The 22,499-nt window shown below is 43.6% G+C and overlaps 2 protein-coding genes across 2 annotated transcripts; one reads left to right on the top strand and one right to left on the bottom strand.

Moving 5' to 3' along the window:
- The first annotated feature begins 245 nt into the window (after positions 1-245).
- Positions 246-15,425, top strand: Taf5 (TATA-box binding protein associated factor 5). Its single transcript, XM_021151913.3, has 11 exons — positions 246-827; positions 3,476-3,713; positions 6,843-7,158; positions 7,607-7,770; positions 7,868-8,003; positions 9,148-9,268; positions 10,674-10,803; positions 12,326-12,490; positions 13,762-13,939; positions 14,099-14,276; positions 14,387-15,425. Exons 1-11 carry the CDS (start codon positions 266-268, stop codon positions 14,602-14,604), a joined length of 2,406 nt encoding a protein of 801 aa, XP_021007572.1. The 5' UTR covers positions 246-265; the 3' UTR covers positions 14,605-15,425.
- Atp5mk (ATP synthase membrane subunit k) lies at positions 15,423-22,481 on the bottom strand. The gene is made up of 4 exons (XM_021151914.3): positions 22,368-22,481; positions 17,979-18,074; positions 17,800-17,892; positions 15,423-15,528 (listed from the first exon to the last, which is right to left on the bottom strand). Exons 2-3 carry the CDS (start codon positions 18,063-18,065, stop codon positions 17,803-17,805), a joined length of 177 nt encoding a protein of 58 aa, XP_021007573.1. The 5' UTR covers positions 18,066-18,074; positions 22,368-22,481; the 3' UTR covers positions 15,423-15,528; positions 17,800-17,802.
- Between the last annotated feature and the right edge of the window lie 18 nt (positions 22,482-22,499).

Raw genomic sequence — 22,499 nt, 5'->3', positions numbered from 1 at the left:
AATATAAAACGGCTATCTCATCGCCTGAATGCAATAAACGGTAATTAGCAGGCAAATGCAATAGAGACTGACGGTAAGCAACTCCCACTTCCTGCCTGCCTTTCGCTCGGTTTTGAAAGTAGCTCTTTCTCGTGCCTTTTCTCCTCGCTAGCTCCTCCCACTGCCGTAAATGGCCTGCCCCGGCTGTCGTGAAACGCCCTACCCCCGCCCTCCATGTGGCGAAAACGCAGTCACGCTTGACGGCGCGAGGTGGCTCAGCCGCAAGATGGCGGCGCTGGCGGAGGAGCAGACGGAGGTGGCGGTCAAGCTAGAGCCTGAGGGACCGCCGACGCTGCTACCTCCGCAGGCTGGCGACGGCGCAGGCGAGGGGAGCTGCGGCACTCCTAACAACGGCCCCAACGGCGGCGGCGGCGGGAATGTGGCAGTGGCGGCGGCGGCCGGCGGGGACGGCGGGACCCCCAAGCCTGGGGTGGCTGTCTCCGCCACTGCCCCGGCGGGGGCGGCCCCGGTGCCCGCCGCTCCGGCGGAGGCCGGCGCTCCCCACGACCGACAGACCCTCCTGGCCGTGCTGCAGTTCCTCCGGCAGAGCAACCTCCGCGAGGCCGAAGAGGCGCTGCGCCGGGAGGCCCGGCTGCTGGAGGAGGCGGTGGCGGGCTCCGGAGCTCCGGGAGAGTTGGACGGGGCCGGCGCGGAGGCGGCCAGCGCGCTTCTCAGCCGGGTCACCGCTTCAGTTCCCGGCTCTGCGGCCCCCGAGCCTCCGGGGACGGGCGCCTCGGGGACCTCGGTGTTCTCGGGTTCATCCTCAGGTCCTGCGGCTCCGGGAAAGGGTGAGTCTCGGGCTCCCGGGCTGAGGAGCGCCGGCTGGAAGGGGAGCGAGCCGGGAAGGCGAGGGCTGGCGGGCCTGCACCTCTGCGGGCTTGTTTTGAATTTCCTGGGCCCGCCTCTAGGGCCACATGCCCGCCCCTTTCGCTCCTGCGCCGGCTGCGCAGTCAAACCCTCTTCTGAGCTGTCAGTTCCAGCCAGAGGCTGAGCAGCAGGGCTGTGGAGCCGAGGGAGGCGCCGGGGACCGGGGATTGACAGAAGAGGGGGACCTTAGGGGTTTCGGGGTTTCTGCTCTTACTTAGACTTAGGAACCTAGGATTGGGTTCGCGTGAACAGGAGTATCGTACTGTCCCATTCCCATACAACTATTGTACAGCAGGTACTTTCCGTGTCTTGATTTTTCACAACTGTATAGTTCTCATCTCTCCTTTTGAGACGAGAAAACGGACTTTTTGAGCAAAGCCGGAAGGGCTTGCTTTGGATAACACATCCAGAGTGGAGGTTGTAAGTGTTTCTTAGAATGTGGGCTGAGAACCGCCGGTGTTAAGTGTTTTAGAGGATTTCTGAGCATCACTTAAGGCTTATTAAACTCTGTAAGGGCAGAGTCTGGGAATCTGCCTTGCAGTGCTTTTGAAAACTCTTAAGTCTACGGGCAGGAGTGGGGCAGACCTTTTTGTCTCTGTGGCTTTTTCTTGTGTGATGTCAGTTAAAGGTATTTTTTTGGGGGGGAGGGTTATTTTATTTTTTTGCCTTTTTACTAAGTAAGTTATTATGAGTCTAAGATGTAATGAGTAATGTGCCTAGTTCTGAAAGTTTAGTTCCTGACTCCAGTTACTGACAACCCATGTCCACGTTTCTCCCAGAAACTTGTCACAAATCCATATAGTAAAACACACGTTTCGGGTGAAGACGCTTGCCACCATGTATGATCACCTGAGTTGGGTCCTCAGAACCGACATGGTGGAAGGAGAGTCTCAGCTACCTGAAACTTGTCTTTAATATACACCAAACTTAAAAATTTTAAACTCGGGGCTGGAGAGATGGCTCAGCAGGTAAGAGCACTGACTGCTCTTCCAAAGGTCCTGAGTTCAAATCCCAGCAACCACATGGTGGCTCACAACCACTTGTAATGAGATCTGACACCCTCTTCTGGTGTCTGAAGACAGCTATGGTGTACTTATGTATAATAATAAATAAATCTTTTTAAAAAATTAAACTCAGGAGATCAGTAACTATTGAATTAAGTTATCCAGGTTAGTGGTTCTAGACATGTTAATCTGTTTCAGTGAGAGCATTGCTAGACAGGAAGGTTGAACACATGGCACTGTGATCCATAAATAGAACTGTGTCATGTTTATAATGCCAGAACTTGGGATGCTGAGGCAGGAAGGAGAATTACTGTGAGAAAGCCATCCCCAGCTAAATATAGTAATGGGGGAAGGGGGTGATAAGTAAAAATATGTGGAAAATTAACCGAGGAGGGTCTTTTCTGTATGCTAAATTTTGTGACTGTATTGTAACAATTTATATTATTATACTATTTTTCTAATATCTCTCATCTGTCAAGAAACTTGACTTATTCTTTTAGATCATACTCAAGAAACCAAGGAGAAAAAGAGACCATGAGAATGACTTCAAAATTATAACCTTAATTATAATTTTCTCAGTAAAGAGTATGTATAATCACTTTTTAAAGACCGTAACAGGATATAACAGTATAACTGTAGTTTGCCAAAATTTCAACATCCAAACTCTAATTTGATTTTTAAAAAAGCATTAATCGTTTTGTATTGCTATATTGCAAACAAATAACCCAGGCTTTCCACTTGGCACTGATTGGTTATAGAACTTGCTTTCAGTATATGCAGTTGAGTTGTAGTCTTTTATATTCCAGAGCTATAACACATGTTCCCCTTTCCCCTTGAGATGCTGGTATTTTATATAAGGTGAGTGATGTTTGAACATGAGGGTATCACAGGACTGATGGTACAGGATTTATATACAAGGCACTGGAGTGTGATGCATGCTGTTTGCACTGAGCCTTAAGAGAAGATGAACATAACTGGTGCCTTTGCACATCCATTTATTTATTTATTTGGTGGTGCTGGAAGTTCAACCTAGGGCCTGTGCATGCTAGACAAGCCTTTTGCACATTTCCAATCCCGTGTGCACATTTTGTCTTTAGAATAACACAATTCCAGGAAAAATGTTGACTGTTCTTGTTATTGATTTAAAAATGTAAGATACAGTCAAACTTGGGTTACTCAAAAACATTCTGAGTTGTATTAAAAGGTTTTGTGACTGTGCTTGCAGCAGGTAAAGGCACTTGTCACCAAGCCTGACAAACTGAGATAGGTCCTGGAAACCTCCATCATGGAAGGAGAGAACTGTCTACTGACTGTGTCCTCTGACCTCCATATAACTATTATGGCTTGTCTGCCTGCTAGCCTCATCACAGCCACACATATACACAAAATAAGCAAATGTAATACAAAACTAGAAAAGGAAAAGATGCGTGGTTGTGTTGCGGAAGAGAAGTAGAGAGGACAGGGACAATTCTGAGAATCAGCTGTCCCTGGGGCCTTAGCAAAACCTCATCTGCTTGGTGCAATTAGATCATTTTCTTAAAAGTTGTCATTCATTTTTTAAACAGTTGCAAGTGTAGCTGTGGAAGACCAGCCAGACGTCAGTGCTGTCTTGTCGGCCTACAACCAACAAGGAGACCCTACAATGTATGAAGAATACTACAGTGGACTGAAACACTTCATTGAATGTTCTCTGGACTGCCATCGAGCAGAGTTATCCCAACTCTTTTATCCTCTGTTTGTACATATGTACTTGGAGCTAGTTTATAATCAACATGAAAATGAAGCAAAATCATTCTTTGAGAAGTATGTGAATCTTAACGTCTTTATCTATCTATGTCTGTATAAGCACACACATCTGTAACCACACAAATGGAAGATTGTAAATCAGAAGGATAGGTGCCTTGGGCAGCGTGAATCTACACACAGGCAGGATTGATCCTCCAGAGGAAACAGTCCTGAAACGAGAACTGAAGAAGGGCTGCTAGGAATTAGCCAGTGGAGGAGAAGAGCATACCTGAACTGGCCGTCTCTGTAGTTACAGAGACGGAAAGAAGCCCATAGCAGCTGAGGCCAGTAATGTGCAGGGCTGTGGTACAGCGTTCAGTTGGGAACAGCAGGCAGTTTCTCACACTGCGTTGAGGATCTGTGTTATAGGAATAATAGGGACTTACACTGGATAAGACTAGATTTGATTAAGAGTCACCGAAAACTCAATGATTATGAATAAAAACTGGATTCTAAGAGCAGTAGGAACAGTGTTAGTTACAACCCAAACAAGAGGCTTAAGTAAAATGTCAGTTTTAGGGCTGATAGCTAAGTCTTCAGTCATCGGGGGTGTGGCCTTCATCGGCTAGTGTTCTTGTCAGGAGCTTCTAGGCACAAGCTGGTCCTCTGTTGGACAGCAGTCCAAACACTGTTCTAGTCAGCAAGAAAGGCACACGTTCCTGGGAGATGCTCACACTTCTTTTTCTAACTTTTTATCAGTGACCATCCCTAGGGACAAATGTAGGAAATGCCATCTTTCCTGCGATCTTCCCCGAGATGTCTGTCCCCAGCTAATAGTCAGGTGTTTTGTTATGGAGGAAGGGAGTTCTTCCTTCTGAGTGCTGGTGTTATAGGCATGGTCTCTACCTCCCCACCCCCGCCCTCCCCCACCCCCCCAGAGTGTGCGTTTTAAAAGGCTTTTTTTGCAAGAGGCAAGCACACGGTGAGGGACAGGACTATCGGATGACTAGAGTAAAGTGCTTCTTAATGGTGGTGGCAGCCCTCTGTCCCATGGACACCTAGAAATATGTCGGGGCATGTTTGTTTGTCATAAATACCTGTTGGGGAGGCGGGAATAGTAATAACTATTCTGGGATGTATGGATAGTCCTACTTAGCAGAGAATTGTCCTGCCCAGTGTATCAGTAGCAGCGCTGTGGAGAAACAGTCTGCTGGTGAAGTGAAAAGCAGACTGACCCCACAGTGCTGGGACGGACATTGAGGTGAGACACCATTGCTAATGCAGATTTCTGGGGTGTCCTCTGGAGAAGGACGACTTCCTGGCAGAAATCCCTGGAGGAGGATGTGATGTGTCAAGTAGAGGTACTAGTCTGTAGTTCCAGTTCAAGTGAACTTCTAAGTAATTTAAGAATCCACTAAGAACCACTAGCCGGGTGTAGCATGGTGGTGCACAACTCCGATCCTGGCACTTAGGAGGCAGAGGCAGGTGGGTCTCTGAGTGAGGTCAGCCTGGTCTACAGCTCGAGTTCCACAGAGAGAGAGACCTTGTCTTCAAAACAAAACAAAACCAAAACAAACCAACCCCAACCCCAAACCAAACCAAACAAACCAACAAAACAAAAAACCAAAACCCCCCAAAAATCCCCAAGACAGGTCTGCCAATAGTCCGTCTGTCCCTCTAATGTAATCCCGTTCCCCTATATAACAGCTGAGAGGAGAGGAGCACCTAGAGTCATACATTGGCTTGAAGAGCTCCAACATTAACAAGTGGAGGATACAGAAAAGAAAAAGGTGGAGAAACATGGAGAAGTCCCGGAAAGCATTGTTACAGATGCCAAGGGGGCAGGGTTGGGCTGACTGAAGGCAGTGCTTCAGTGCAACCTACAGAGCTTGAAGTCAGGATTTGTCGGATAACAATTCATGAAAGCCCTTATCTACTCTTTACACTCAGATTCCTAATTGAAGGTACTGAAAGCAAACTGTCACTCCCTCCCCTTTCTTTGTCTGATAATAACATTTCTACACTAGAAGCCTTTATTTTATTTTATATATATATATTTTTTAATTAAAGAGACAGGGTTTCTCTGCATAATAGTCCTGGCTGTACTGGAACTTTCTCTGTAGACCAAGATGGTCTTGAACTCACTCTGCCTCTTGAGTGCTGGAACTAAAAGCAAGTGCCACCATCACCCAGCTTAGAAACTAATTTCTTTTGTAGTACTGTCATCAGTCTTGCTCCTTCAGTCTCCTGGGATAGCCAGCCACCTTTCCATGTAGGAAGATGGGCTGTCATAAAAGGCTTTCTGTTCCCGTTACAGACAGTCTGCTAGGACCCCATGCCCAAATGAGGGCAAAACAAGCCAAGACATAAAAACAAAAGTATATTTAAACTATAAGCTATAACCAAGACTGAAGGCTTTATTTAATTGCCTTGGTAATAGTGAAAATATGAAAGTGCTCATTGTTTAGTACCAGTATTTGTTCTTTAGTTTATCATTAAAATATTGATATTTAATGTCTTAAGTAATTAAAATGTATAGGCTTATAAGAATTCATGTTCTGATTATCATTGAGTCTGTGATAAGTACACTGAAGGCATACTATTTTCTATTTCTATGTTTGAAATGTTTTTAATAAAAAAATTTTAAAGAGGTCTTGAGAAAGTGCAAAATTCAGTAAAGCAAGGATTCTGACATTTTTCTGTATTACCAAAGAATTTTTAATTTCTTTTTCGAGATAAGGTTTCTCCGTGTAGCCCTGGTTGTCCTGTAACTCACTTTGTAGACCAGCTGGCTTCAAACTCAGAGATCCAGGCTCTGGCTCTGCCTCCTGAGTGTTGGGATTAAAGGCGTGCGCCATCATGGGTCAAAGATGGTTTTCAAAAGAATAGAAATACATGCTGGTAGTGAGTCTTAGGTCTGCTCAGAAGCCCCGTTCCCTGCGTGATTCCAGAACATTCTCCTGAAGTGCTTGTGATACATCTCAGTAGAGAAATGGGTGACTTTAGAAACTGAGTTATAATCATTTGGAAATATATTACTATTGACCCTACAGCCTTAGTCAGGGTTATTTATATAGTTCCATTATTATAAATATATAATTACATGCTAACTACTGATGATTCTGGGATGGTTTATAAATGTATGAGGGAGAAGCCGATTACCTTGACGACACACTGAAAAATGACTCTTTAAAATCACTAAAACAGGTTCCATGGAGATCAGGAATGTTATTACCAGGATGACCTACGAGTATTATCTAGTCTTACCAAAAAGGAGCACATGAAAGGGAACGAGACCATGCTGGACTTTCGGACGAGTAAATTCGTTCTCCGCATCTCCCGGGACTCGTACCAACTCTTGAAGCGGCATCTTCAGGAGAAGCAGAACAATCAGATCTGGAACATCGTGCAGGAGCACCTCTACATTGACATCTTTGACGGGATGCCTCGCAGCAAGCAACAGATAGACGCCATGGTGGGCAGCCTGGCAGGAGAGGCGAAACGAGAGGCGAACAAATCCAAGGTACGGGCGGGCGCAAACCGACAACGATGTCACGTTAACAGAGCCTTAACTGCAGAGGCTGAGATGAGCAAGGGTTTTTTTTTTTTTTGGTTTTGCTTTTGCTTCTGAGACCTGCATAATAATTCCAAAGTGCTGTCTATACCTCTTGGCTTGTGGCTCCTGGCCCGCTGTCTATTTAGAGTATGGTGCATGTGTGTGCACACACTTACATGGCTCTCACGGTAATGCAGCTGAATCTAGGGAAAAGTAGGGAACACAACAAAAGGCCCGCTGAGTCTCTAAAACCAGGACAGCAGGCAGGCATAAGCGGTGCGCTGCTGCATGTTTCTGTGGGTTAAAAATGATGTTGGTCATTTGTAGCTGTAAGAGAGCCTGAAAAGAGAAATGAGCTAACCAAACACATTGAACAAAAGTTAATTTAAAAACTGTTGATTCTTGTGACTTGTAGGTATTTTTTGGTTTACTAAAAGAACCAGAAATTGAGGTGCCTTTGGATGATGAGGATGAAGAAGGAGAAAATGAAGAAGGAAAACCTAAAAAGAAGAAGCCTAAGAAGGATAGCATTGGCTCTAAAAGCAAAAAACAAGATCCCAACGCTCCGCCTCAAAACAGGTGGGGACGAAACGTGCATAGAGGTGGAAGCTATGTCACAGAGGGTTGGAGTTTATTAATAATCAAAGAGTGATTCTTAGTCTGTTTCCTCTTACAGAATTCCTCTTCCTGAGTTAAAAGATTCAGACAAACTGGACAAAATAATGAATATGAAAGAAACTACCAAACGAGTGCGCCTCGGGCCAGACTGTTTACCCTCCATTTGTTTCTATACATTCCTTAATGCTTACCAGGTCAGTAAAACAACTGGACAGTTTCTCCCAGAAGAGTCAGATGAAATGGTGACTTAGCACTGAGAAAATGTACCTCAGATAGAATTTTCTTGTTTAAGCTCTCTGCATTATCTAACTTAAAAGCAAAGGGCAGCAGTGTGGTGGTGCACATCTTTAATACCAGCAGTCTGGGCAGAGGCAGGCAGGTCTGAGCTTGAGGGCAGCCTGATCTACAGAGTGAGTTCCAGGACAGCTAGGGTTACAAAATGGTGGTGGGGAACAGAGAGGGAGGGAGGGAGAGAGGGTGGGTGGGCGGGCGGGCGGGCATACACTGGTCAGAATAGATAGATGTTTGGATTTAAAAGCCTTATAGCAACTTTTAGTAAGAGTTAAGACTCTTGCTGATTCTTGACCCTCGTTAGTTGATTGGGAGTTGTGTTCCTCTAACTCTGAGACGCTCATCTGGTTCATCTCTTAAGCTTGGTTTAAGTAATAATATAAATTTGGTATTTTTAATTTAAATCTTAATATCTTTATTGACTTCTTACAATAGAATACTAAGATGTATCTTCTAGTAAAGTACAAACATGATTAGCAATTACTATTACCCACTCCAAATACAGAGGGCGGAAAAGCAAGTGATAAGGCGCTCGCTGCCTGTGCCTCTGACAGTGCGTTTCACCTGACAGTGTAACTCAGATAATCTCATCTTGGCTCTACTTACTTTTTTTGAGAACTTCATACATGAGCACTGCGTGAACATTACCCCTGCCTCTCCTCAACTCTCCCTGTGTCCCCACATTATGATCTCTTACATATGTCTGTACATATATGTATATAGTTACATATATAGGTGTGCATTTAATTTTGCTGCTGTGTTCAGAGTTGTCAAATGATATGAGAAAAATATCCATTACAATTTTTATTTTCTTTTTGAGACAGGGTTTCTCTTGTGTAGCCCTGCCTGTCCTGGAACTCACTCTGTAGACCAGTCTAGCCTCAAACTCAGAAATCCGCCTGCCTCTGCCTCTGCCTCCTAAGTGCTGGGATTAAAGGTGTGTGCCACCATTGTCTAGCATTATACATTTTTAGATATGATTGGATTTTTTTCCCTACCACAATGTTATCTAATCCCTCTAATATATGTATTTTTTAATACTCTCAGGGCCTCACTGCAGTGGATGTCACTGATGACTCTAGTCTGATTGCTGGAGGTTTTGCTGATTCAACTGTCAGAGTGTGGTCTGTGACCCCTAAAAAGCTTCGGAGTGTCAAACAGGCATCAGGTAACTGAGATGACCTATTGGTATAAACTTGAAATTAGTCTACATCAATTTGATTTTATAGAATTTAGATAGGAAATTGTGATCTTTGCAGAAGTGATTTGTCTTGAATTCCGGGGCTACAGCCTGGTGGTTTAGGCCTGTGATAACAAACACCTTAGGAGGATGAGACAGGAGGATTGAGAATTCAAGGACTGGGCAGGCGAGATGGCTCATTGCTGCCAAGCCTGATGCCCTGAGTTCAATTCCGTGGAATCCACATGTGGGAGAGAACCACCTCCTAAAAGTTGTCCTCTGACCTCCCTACATGTGCTAGGCATGTGTACGTCTACGTATACACAGACACTAAACAGTGTTTAAAAAGAGTGAGTTCAAGGGCTTGCCTAGACTGCAGAGTGAGTTCAAGGCCAGCCTGCAAACCTTAAATGAACTGTCTCAAACCAAGATAACATTTCCAATAAGTGAAAGAGCCTTTGACGGTGGCAGTGATGATTCCATTGGCCCCCAGTTCTCTCACGGATAGAATGACGCGATGAGGTCAGACAGCTCTTGAAAGTTAAAACTGATAGCAGGTGATTATTTGCCTGTACGTTTTATGAAAACCTTAGTGAGAGTTGGCAGGGCCTTACTAAGCCTTAGTAACTCAGCAGATAGGCCAAGTGATTGCCACCAGACCTGCAGACTTGAGTTCAACGTCTACAACCTGCGTGGTTGAAGAGAACCGACCCTACAGGTTGTTCTCTGACATCTACCTGTGTGTGATGGCACGCATGCTCAGATTCACGTTCCTACAAGGGCTGAGGCAGAAGGATCACTGTAAGTTCAAAGTAGCCTAAGCTACACAGTGAAGACTCTGTCTCAAAACTGAAAACAAGGGGCTGGATACACGACTCTGTGGTTGTGAGCACTGACCATTTTGCAGAGGACCTGGGTAAGACTTCAACCACTAGCCATCACTCTAGTTCAGGGGCACCAACACATGCATGTGGTACATTCATATGCATGCATGTAAAACATTGGTACATATAAAATTAACAGAAGGCAAACCAAAAAGCCCAAACTTGTAATAAGGTCAGGACTTTAAATGCTTTTTGATAGCTATTTTTCCTAAACAGTATGTTTACATTGTTTTAGGATTTGTATAGTTTTTTTTTTTTTTTTATATAAAATGTAGCATAGTAGACAGACTAAAGAATCAGTCTTGGTTTTCACACTGAGGAACTGTGTGGTCTAGCAGATTATTAACTGTTTTTAAGACTCATTTTCTTCTATACAAGGGACGTATCACTTACTTTAGCTTTAGTATAGTGTTGTTGCTACAGAGGAAGAAACGTTGAAATGTTAGTTCTGAACTATGATGGATTGCCTTAAATAATATACCTAAAATAATATTTCTGGACCTTTTTAGATCTTAGTCTTATAGACAAAGAATCAGATGATGTCTTAGAGAGAATCATGGATGAGAAAACTGCAAGTGAGTTGAAGATTTTGTATGGTCACAGTGGGCCTGTCTATGGAGCCAGCTTCAGTCCGGATAGGTAAAATCCAAACACAATTAAATGCTGATAAACAGAACTGAGGGCTTAAAGTTAAATGCAAATGCTAAACATGGTTGCCTGTAGTTCGGTGTCTTTTAGAATTAGAATTTATATTAGAATTTGCTAATTTATTTTGGGGTACTGGGATATAAAATAGCAACTAAGTGTATACTGAATTTACAGAATCAAATACACATTCAGGGCTTCACTGGTTTCAAAATTGAGCTTTGTCTTTAATAGCCTCTGAGAGATTGAATTGCTTGAGTTCGTGGATTATTCTTATGGCACTTCATAAAATTTAAGAGAAATTCCTCATACTAATGGCATTAGAAGCATTTGGGTTTCTGTAATGGGAAGATGGAAGCAAGCTGAGTGTCATGGTAGGTGCCTGCCTGCTATCCCAGCTCCTCTGGAGGCTAAGGCAGGAGAACTGTGGTTCTAGGTTCTCTGGGCATCAGAGCCAGACGGTGTTTTGAAATAATAGCGCCATACGCATTTATGTTATTCTTGTTTTTCATTTCTAACTTTCTGTGAAAATGCCTGGGAAAGGGTGCTTTCACCCATAATATCTTTGCACTTGTGAGATCTTGAGAAAAAAAAAAAAAACCACAAAAAAACCAAACCAGTACTTAATAGGATTTAGCCAAATGATACATTTTACTTGAGAACAGCTGATTTCAGTGACAAGGTAGAGATTAGTATCTGCGGAGGAATGGAGTCCTGGCTGAATACAGGGCCTCGAGCACATCCTGGGCATGCACTCTGCTACTGAGCTATACCTGACTCCTTCTCTATTTCAGATATAACCCATGCAGATAGCAAATAACATATCCACGATCGATACACCTCATTTCTAGACTGTCTAGGTAGCAACACTGCTTATCTTCAGTATTATTTCTTGGTGGTTTGAAAATAGAGTCTCAAAACAGTAGTCCAGACTAGCCTTGAATTTGCAGCAAGCCTCCTGCCTCAGTTGCCCAAATTCTGATAATACATGAGTCTTAACATCAGTTTAATACTTTTAGCTCTTGTTACCTGCTGTGAATTCTAAGAATAAAGAGGTGGGGATAAGATGGCTCAGTGGGTAAAGTGCTCATCATGCAAGAGTGAAAAGCAGGTTTAGGATCTCCAGCACCCACATAAATGCTGGCCTGGCCTGGCAGCCCTCCTTTAGTCCCAGTATCCTGGACTTGGAGCTGGGGTCTCTGGAGAAAGCTGACAAGCTCTGGGTACATCTGGGAGATTGATCCAAGGAAGACGCCTAAATATGCCCATGCATACTGCATTCCACACACACAGGTGAGGGAGCTAAGGATGTGTTGCTCAGTGGTAGAGTGCCTGCCTGCCATGTGCTAGGCCCAAGGCTGAGGCCTCTGCACCATGTGCCCATTCCCACGCGCATGTGCATGCACACACACTGATGTGACATAGGCGCATGTTATTTGTTAAGATGTGAGATTGGAAGAAACATGGACAGGTAACTAGATTGTACTGAGAATCAAACGCCACCTCTTCTCCTCAGGAACTACCTACTCTCCTCTTCAGAGGATGGAACTGTTAGACTCTGGAGCCTTCAGACTTTCACTTGCTTGGTTGGGTATAAAGGACACAACTACCCAGTATGGGACACACAGTTTTCTCCATACGGATATTATTTCGTGTCAGGAGGCCATGACCGAGTAGCTCGGTAAGAACATTATGATCTAATGAAGTTTACTCACTGAATATAACCATTTCTTGTCGAGAATACAAAGTCCAGCAAACTTGATTTTCATGCTATTCAGGATTAACTTTTTGAGAAGATAATTCACAGTAGTAGTTTGAAAATGTGAGACGGGAATATTATCTCCCTCTATTGTCTATACCAAGGGCCCTGCTTCTACTATGAATACCTTTGTCTTCTGTTATTCCTAAAGTCCCGTTTGATGTAATTTTTGCTAGAAATCATGTGGTTGCCAAAACTATAGGAAAATGGTTTTCTGTTCATTAGGAGTGGGAAGGTGGGTATAAAAGAATTTATACAAAAGAGTTTACATGCTGGTGGAGAAATGGCTCAGCAGTTGAGTCCTGACTGATTTTCCAGAGGACCCAGTTTCAATTCCTAGCACATAAATGGCAGCTCACAACTGACTATAACTCTAGTTCCTGAGGATCCGACAGCCTTACACAGACACGCACCTCGGCAAAACACTAATGCATAGAAAATTAAAATAAATCATTTAAGCCAGGCAGTTGTCAGTGTACACCTTTAATCCCAGTACTTGAGAGGCAGAAGCTCTCTGAATTTTTTTTTTATTTTTATTTTTTTGGTTTTTCGAGACAGGGTTTCTCTGTGTAGCCCCGGCTGTCCTGGAACTCACTTTGTAGACCAGGCTGGCCTCGAACTCAGAAATCCACCTGCCTCTGCCTCCCGAGTGCTGGGATTAAAGGCGTGCGCCACCACGCCCGGCGCTCTCTGAATTTTGAGGCCATTTTGGTCTACAAAGTTCCAGGATATCTAGGGCTACACCCATATCTCAAAATACACAAACACCCACCAAAAACCAAAAGAAAGCTAATCTTTATGTCTGTAATCCCAGCATTTGGGAACTGGGCATGGTGGCACATGCCTTTAGTCCTAGCACTTGGAAGGCTAAGGTAGGGGGATCTCAAGGCTAGCCAGATCTACATAGTTAATTCCAGGACAGCTACAAAGTGAGACTCTGTCTTAAACAAAATAATCACAAAAACCAAACCCAAGCCTACTAGTACTCTGGGATATGGAGATAGGATAGTGAGATCAAAGCTAGCTTGGGCTACATGAGACATCATCTCAGAAAAAAAAAAAGTTAGTCCCAGTTAACTTTCCTTTAGTTAGATAGCAATTTCAGCTAGAGGAACCATTTGGAATTGACCTTCACCTGGAAATACCTCTCTTTTGGGTTAAATTTTATTAAATTATATTATTTTTATTTTCAGGCTTTGGGCTACAGATCACTATCAGCCTTTGAGGATATTTGCTGGTCATCTTGCTGATGTGAATTGCACTAGATTTCATCCAAATTCGAACTATGTTGCTACGGGCTCTGCAGACAGAACTGTACGGCTCTGGGATGTCCTTAATGGTAACTGTGTACGAATCTTCACTGGGCACAAGGTATTTCACACCTTCATTATTCCAGCACACAAAGATGCTTTCCAAGTTGAAATACTTAACCAGTAGCATAAACAGTTTAAAAATAATGGCCATGCTATCAAACTACAATTCTACCTCAGTCTTTTCAGATATATTTAACCCTACTTTGCTCTTTTCTAGGGACCAATTCATTCCTTGACATTTTCTCCCAATGGGAGATTCCTGGCTACAGGAGCAACAGATGGCAGAGTACTTCTTTGGGATATTGGACATGGCTTGATGGTTGGAGAATTAAAAGGCCACACTGATACAGTGTGTTCACTTAGGTTTAGTAGAGATGGTGAAATTTTGGCATCAGGTAAGTTATTTCATGGCTTTGGGGTTAAAAAAAACCACAGTAAACACAAGTATCCATGGGGACTCGATGTGAGAGCGGCACACTGATGGCTCCCTTTGGCATCCTTTCAGGTTCAATGGATAACACAGTCCGGTTATGGGATGCCATCAAAGCGTTTGAAGACTTAGAGGCTGATGACTTTACCACAGCCACCGGGCACATAAATCTACCTGAGAATTCCCAGGAGTTATTATTGGGTACATATATGACCAAATCAACACCAGTGGTACACCTACATTTTACAAGAAGAAACTTGGTTCTAGCTGCAGGAGCTTACAGTCCGCAATAAACCAACGGTATTAGAGACCTTTTGGAAGCTACTGTTTGGAAAAGGGAGACTAAAAGCAAATACCTCAGTGATTAGTATTTAAGCTACAAAGAATGTTTTTGTCTACATGGATCTGGAAGTATGCTGCTTGGAAAATCTGAACAAGACAGTTCCACGTTTCTATAGCAACCACATTTAACTAATTTCCGTTAGTTGAATAAGAGGTATTATGTTCGTGGAGGGGACATTTATGGTGCTTTGGATTGTGTGGAAACTATGCATATTTTTTTTTTTGTTCAAATGCTATTTTAATTTATTGTGTTTAGAAAAAAATCAGTTTCATTTAAACAATTCATTCTGCTTCAAGATTCAAGTTAAGAAATATAGTACCACCTTGAGTAGCTGAAGAGTTCTATGAACGTGTGTGTGCTGTAATGAGGTTATTGTACGGCACTCAAGCAGCGTGTTCAGTGACCCACTAACATGCTTCCCTTCACCCACCATGAGTGGACTGTATGGAACTGGGTAGGGACACAGTTCCTAAGTCTAGATGTACAGCCACCCACCAACATCTCAATTCCTACCTTGTAAGTTTGGCGTGCACTCAAACACTCACAAAGCAGGTGAAGAGACTCAGATCCCACACTCTACTTCAGCTAACATGGCTACACATGACCTAGTGCACTTGAAGTCAGACAGACATTTCAGTTGCTTACCTCCAATACTGAGCCTTGCTTTGGAAAACTAAGAGATTTAGACCAAGTCACTGCCAGTTTTTGCCTTTGTTGCATTTTGTACAGTTTTATATTTTTGATATCTTGTAAATAAAGACAACCAGCTTTTCCAGGTTCATAATTTATTGTACAAATTGAGTATTACATGATGAGTTCACATCAGCTTCTTCAGGCATGGGACTTAACAGGTGAGGTCAGACATTTCAAAATCCTATAAGCAAAGCAAAAACAGTTTGACATAAATGTGTTCTACTATCAGTAATCACCACAAATTCCCCAAAGTAAATGTACATTCACTAGGTTCTCAAGAGTCAGTAGGACATATGTCATAATGTGTGTGTGTGTGTGTGTGTACACATCTCCTTCAGGTTGACATAGTTTAAAGTTCCAGCTTTAACAATTGAAGTAGCTGTTGAAACTGCCAATAATTTAGTATAGCCTTAAAAGCAAAACTACTGGAAAAACCCAAGTATACAAAGTAACACTCAAATGTTTGTTAATTTTATGTGTGAGTGTTCTGCCTGCACGTGTGTATGCACCACTTGTGTGCTTGGTGCTTATGGACATCAGCAGAAGGTTATCAGATCCACTTGAATGGCTGTGAACCAGCACGGGTGCTGGGAATTGAATCCTAGTCTTAGATAAGAGCAGAAGGTGCTCTCAACTCCTGAGCAGTTGTAAGGTAACATTATTAAATAGGCAAGACATGTCTGCTACTTAGTTTTCAAGATACAATTTTTATGGGGATACTACCACCCTCCCAAAATTACGAGTACCTTTATGTATAACATTGGGCAAAATACTGCCTGTTACCAGGAACAAGGCATGGACTGGACCTCACAGTCCCCTAAGTTAGATGGATTCAAGATGGTGAAGCTTTTAAGAGCAGAACAAAAATAAGTGAGGAAAGCATCAGTTCTCAAGCCTTCTGCCTGTCCGCACAGCTGCTGCCCTGCCAACACCATTTACTGACTTCTGGACAGAGAGGAAGGCTTGAAGGGGACTGTAAGAAAGTCTTAAAGGGGCTTGTTTATTCAGGGGGGGAAGCCAGCATTCTATGAAAATGTAGAGCTATCAAAAGCCCAGCATCTATTACAACTTTATATATTAAAGGTTGGTTAGGGTTGGGGCTGAGCATGATAGTCTAGCATCTGCCAAGGCCCTAGGTTTGATCCCTAGTACCACAACCTCAGCTCATAATTCCATTTTTCTTTTTAAAAGACTTTATTTTTAATTGTGTGTGTTTATGTGTGAGAGTCCAGAAACGGACATTAGTTCGCCTGGAGCTGAGGTTACAGTTGTAAGGCCCTGGCCTGGGAGTGGGAATCTGAACTCAGGTCCTCTGTCTTTCAGTATCTGCAGTACTTGATCGTAACCTCTGAGACATTTCTCCAGGCTCTAGTATCCCTACCCCTACCCAGGCATGGTGGCACTTGCCTGTAATTCCAAAACTCAGCAGGTTGAGAAAGAGCAATTGCCACAACTGTGAGGCCAGTTGGGTTATAAGCAAGACTCAAACAACCTAAAGAAACAAAACCCAACCAAAACTAAATTACATAATAAGCTTATAGTTGGGCTGGGGAGGCCATGAAGACCTGAGTTTGGTCCCAAGAATTTATGGGGGGTGAAGACACAGTGGCACATCTATTTCCAGCACTCTTATGTAGAGATAGATGTCCAGAGACAGAAAAGCCAGCTTGTAACTGTGCATGCCAGCTAGCTGGGACACAGTGGAGCATCGCAGCAGGGAGAAGTGAAAGGCTCTGCCCCACGAGGTGAAAACCTGCTCCTTACAGTTGTCCTCATCCTTCCACATCAGTGTCCTGGCATGCGAGTGTGCAAGGACGTGAGCTCCCAACAATAAAACAGATTAAGTCACTTCACTGAAGTCATCTAATTGTTACAGACACAAGAAAATGGTAAGAGAAAAAAAGTACTTCAACAACAAAACTCAAGAGAATTTTAACACACTAATTTATCAAAAATCAGTCTGCTCTGGCTGAGGTAAAAGATATATACCCTCTTAAAAAGCAAGGTATCCCATAATCCTTTGGGAAAGCACTTAACCCCAAGAAAACACTCTTTCAAGTGCAAAACCATTTTGATGCAATACCTTCCTTGGGTTTTGTTTTGCTTGAGTCAGAGCAGACTCACAATCACAGTGATCCTCCTGCTTCACCCCCCCACCCCCCCCCCAGTGGTGCTGGAGTACAGTAGAAGACACTGCACCCAGATCCTCGGCCACTCTCTCTCTGAATTGTTTTGAGACCAAGTCTTGCTACGTAGCACAAGCTGCTCTTGAACTTGTGATCCTTCTGCGTGTCCCCTCCTGCTGGGCTTTCAGGTGTACATTATACCTACCCAATGTTTTCTTTTGTGTATACAATGAATTTTAAAGAGTGCCAACAGTTTATTTTTTAAGACAAGAAAGAGCCCTGCCATCAGAATGACTAAGGACACATTTGAAGTGGCAGCTCCTCACCATTTATGTTGCTTTCACAGCTGGAGTTTTCTTAGGCCTTAACTTGAAGTATAAGACCAGCAAAGCAATGCCTCCATATGTGGCCAGGACACACTGAGAACAAAAGAGAGATGTAAATGAAAGCTGTCATATCTCTATTATTCTTAGATATAACTGCTTAAAATGAAGTTGATACTTACATTCATTCTACCTGTGAGGGTATAAGAGTTGAAATATTTTTTAATACCAGTGAACTGGAATTGGCCATCACTTTCTGCACCAGCCATGACTTCAATCTAAAAACAAAACAATAAAACAATAAATTGATTTGGGTGCAGTTTATAAGGAAATAAAATTCTTTCAGTTTCCAAATCTCTCCTCTCCTCTGGTCCAGCTGCCATTGCAATAGTGGAGCTGTGGGGAAAGCTGGTAAGGACTGGTAGGGCCTTCTCCCGCTGCTCACGTTTCCTAGAATCACCAAGCACTGAGCACAGGAAGCTTTAGAAAAGACTTGACTCAGCACAGCCAAATGTTTTCATTCACGGCTCTATCGATACTGTGCTATTCAAAGTAAATCACTTTTAAGGCCAGCTAAAAGTTGGAGCCTGTAATGCGTTTCAAACGTAACCACCAACTGAACAGAGTAACACACGTCAGTTTTTCGTCCTATAAGTCACCCAGGGTTCCATGGGAGACAGAACATCTACTGATGATAATATTGACACCAGTCACGATGGTCTGAAGCTGGAACCTTACGCCTTATACCCAGATAGAGGGCTTTGAGTGTAAGCAAAAAACTCCTGGCAGAAAACTGGCAAGTATTTTCCTTGTCTTTGGGAAGGGAAATATAAAGGAAAGTATAAAAGAGCCAACTCCACAAAGAAACATGACGTCAGCCTGGTGTGACACAGGCCTCGAATCCCAGCACTGGGGAGGCTGAGGGAGGCTGTTTTCTATGAGTTTCAGGCCAGCCTGGTCTACATGGGAAGTTCCAGGCCAGCTGGGCAAAAGAGGCAACCCTGACTCTCAAAAGAAGAAATGTAAAACCAAACCAATATTTAACTATCATACTAGCATAGCTAAATTACAATTGGCAGTGTTAACTGGCTATAATACACTGTGTGGTGTGAGCTGGGATGACAGCAAACATTTAGAATATCTATCATATCATATAATAGATAGCCCCTTCTATCTAGCTGAGTCGTTTATATCTTCTCCAGGAATTTACCTTGACAGAAATTATCACAAGGCAGAAATATATGGACTAGGAATCATCAATGAACACTGTTCACAAAAGTAGAAAGACCAGAAACCCAACATGGGACGAATAAATGACAATTGCTGTTGAAGGACAATTATATAGACCAGTGTACCACATGGAAGAAGGCCCCAAGTGATGTTAAATACTAAAAATCAATTCTATTTCTGGGTATTACAGGGCATATCAATGTTCACAAAGTCAGGTCGCTAGAGCAGCAGCAGGAAACCCAGAGGAACTGTTAGAAGTGCACACCCTCAGGCTCCTCCACAGACACTGGGTTAGAAACCCTGTCTGGTTACTTGTCTTAAACGGCCTCGGAGGAATTTTAACACATACACAATCAAACAAAACTAATGCTCAATAATTATATGGGGGAAACCCTTTGGAGAACAATTTTTTTTTTTTTAATTTTTTGAGACAGGGTTTCTGTGTCCTGGAACTGCAGAGATCCGACTGCCTCTAAGTCCTGGGATTAAAGGTGAGTGCCACCACCTGGCTTTATTCTTCTATGTAAGAAATTGCATTAAAAGGAAGTGACAACATCCTGGGGAGATGTAGGGAAAGAAGAATCATTACTGCTGCTAGGAGTGGGAACTGGGGAAGCCACTATGGAAGTCCGTGTGGAGGAGTCTCAGAAAATTGAAAACAAAATTGCCACACAATCCAGTTATTCTACTTGGGGTATACTTGAAAGACTAAGCCACTGCCACAAGGATATTTGCATGTCCATGTTTACTGCTACCTTATTCACAGTGGCTAAAATATTGACTATGTCTAGATGCCTCTCAGCAGAGTAAAGAATGTGTGGTACACATTTACAGTGGGATCTTATTCAGTCAGAAGGAAAATGAATGATCAGCAAGCAGGGGAACAGATGCAACAGAAAATCATTTCATTAACGACATAAGCCAGACTCCTGGTAAACAGAGCCTAGGTTTAAATATACGTGCATCTATGTATGCCTGTGTAAGTCACAAAAGTAGACGATTTGGCTGGGAGTAGGGAGCCATAAGGAGTAGGGTGGAGTGGAACGAAAGCTGCAGTAGTGACATCGTATTTGCTAACACTCAGCAAGTCACAGCAGATTCAGTTTTCTATGTATGATGGCCCATCTACCACAGCTGAGCCACAGCTTCCAGGAGCAACTTGAACTAGCCGGTCAAGGTCCAGGCAAGATTGGCAGACTGGCTGGCTTCTAAATGGGAGTAGGAGAAAACATAAGGGTGTTGTTGCTATGGAAGCCAGCACCCCTCTATTATTAACTATTCAAAGGTTTCAGAAGCATTCATGCAACAAAATTTGAAACCTTAATTTTGAGTACTTTCATAACGGTTACTGGAACAATGAAGAAAATCTAAATTTCCCTGGGTCTCTTTCACAGATCTTGGCCAATCTAGCCAAAGCAGGAAAATCACTATTAACATAATCCAAGCTTCATAGTCCAAGCTCCCCTTCACTCCACCTACCAAAGCATTCTTCTCCATTTACTTCATGATACATTCTGTAAAGTTATGAAGTAGGTTCTCATGAGAAACCCTCCGGAAAACTAAGACTCCTTGTCTTTGCCAGCTCATCAACCTTCTCAACTCTTTAAGTGTAACTGTCACCTTTAGGAGGATACTTGGTCATAATTGGTTAATGCTGAGGTGTTTAAATTTCATTCTATAGAATACTGCGATAAGGATGATGTATTCCAAAGACAGTGCATTCTGACTGCAGAACAAGGGGAAGGCACAGGAACTGGGGTTTTAAAGGAAGCTTAGATTTCCATCTAAGTGGTGTCGACAGTGAGATAAGCAATGGTGTCGCCTTTGTTGTCACTGTCATCAAGAGACAGGATTAACTCACGCTGGAGACCTGGCTGGCCTTGAACCCCTGCCTCTTGAGTTCGGGGAGTAAATGTGTGTGGCGCTACCACATGGCAAACAAAGGTGATATTAAGGCTTAAAGCCCCTCCAACAAACTGCATACTGTTTTAGGCCAATGATCTTTTTTAACAGTTAATATTGTTAACAATGCCCTGTATGGAATTTTTATTTTATTTATCTCAGTCTGTAGCCCCAGATGCCTGTACTCACTACATAGATTAGGCTGGCCTTGAAATCAGAGATCTGCCCGACAGTGTTGGGACTAGAGGGACAAGCCATTCACACCTGGCAATAGGAATAAATAAAACGAAAATGTCCTGTCCTTGCAGTCACATGCAAGTTTAGAGCCATTTGGTAGTGGGAAAAAAGTCACCAAAGACTAATAATTGTGAGCCTGTGAGTTAATATTTTTTTTTTAAAAATGTACTATTGTTGAACAGCAGCCTGCTACAAAGTCTAAGCTAACAGGTTTTGCTTCTGTTTCTAAATAATCCAATAACTACTATTAAATACAACCAGTCTTTCCATGTGAAATGGGCATTTCATTAAAGTCTTGGGTGAGCAGCTGCCCTTGCTTTGTAACAGGTTCCTGGATACAGCTATTCCCGTCTTATGGGCACCTATCTGGAGTAGTGCCATCACCAGGTATAAGGAAGATGAAAGTCAAAGGCTCTTGGGGACCACAAGCAACACACAGCCTCTGTGGAAACCCTTGCACTGATCAAACACGGCAGTGACTCTCAACCTTCCCAATGTTGCGACCCTCTTAATACAGTTCCTTCTGTTGTGGTGAAACCTCTCTTCCCCCTCCCCCAATAAAATTATTCCGTTGCTCCTTCACAGCTGTACGGCTAGGAGTCTCGTAATGTAAATAAATATTTTTGGAGATAGAGGTTTGTCAAACCGATCATGATCCACAGGTTCAGAACCGCTGGGATACAAAATCGAATCCGTTTTTAGAGCCCAGGCCTGGAGAACCGCAGGGCCACTCCACGTTTACTCTGGTTTTGACAAAGGCCACGGCGCAGGTAAGGGAGACTTGGTTTCCCGATCACAGCTCGGAGGAAACAAATCGCTATGGCCATAGAGGCCAGGACACACGAACTCAGCCAGAGATGAGGTCAAAACCCAGAATCCTCTCCCAACACCCACTGAATGGATGACCTTGGGGAGCTCCCCTCTCGACCGGCCTCACCCCCAATCCACACTGGGAAGTGGGGCATAAGGCTCTCCGCTAACCGTGCGAGGCCTGGAGCGCTCGTCACTCGCGGTGCTGAGGCTTCCTAGATGCACCATGGGGCCCTGACCCTCATTTTCTCCAGCGTCTTTCCCACTCCCCACCGTCTCCCCGCAAAAATAAAACCTCGCGCTGTTCCGGGGCTGGAAAAACGGCCAGATTCTAGTCGGCCTTACAAAGCTCAATCACCAGACCGAGCAGCTGAGAGCACTTTCTCACCTACCTTCGTCCGAACCCCAAACTCCGCGGCCGATGTCCTTCAACAAACCCAGCGACGAGCTCGGCCCGACCGGAAGACGCCCCCTCCCCGCGCGCGACCGACAGGCCGTGGCGACTCGGCCCTCGGCGGGGATTG

This window comes from Mus caroli, unplaced genomic scaffold (assembly GCF_978045245.1).
Source record: "Mus caroli unplaced genomic scaffold, Mus_caroli_1 scaffold_20, whole genome shotgun sequence".
NCBI lineage: Eukaryota > Metazoa > Chordata > Mammalia > Rodentia > Muridae > Mus > Mus caroli.
This window is presented reverse-complemented; position numbering and strand designations above follow the sequence as displayed.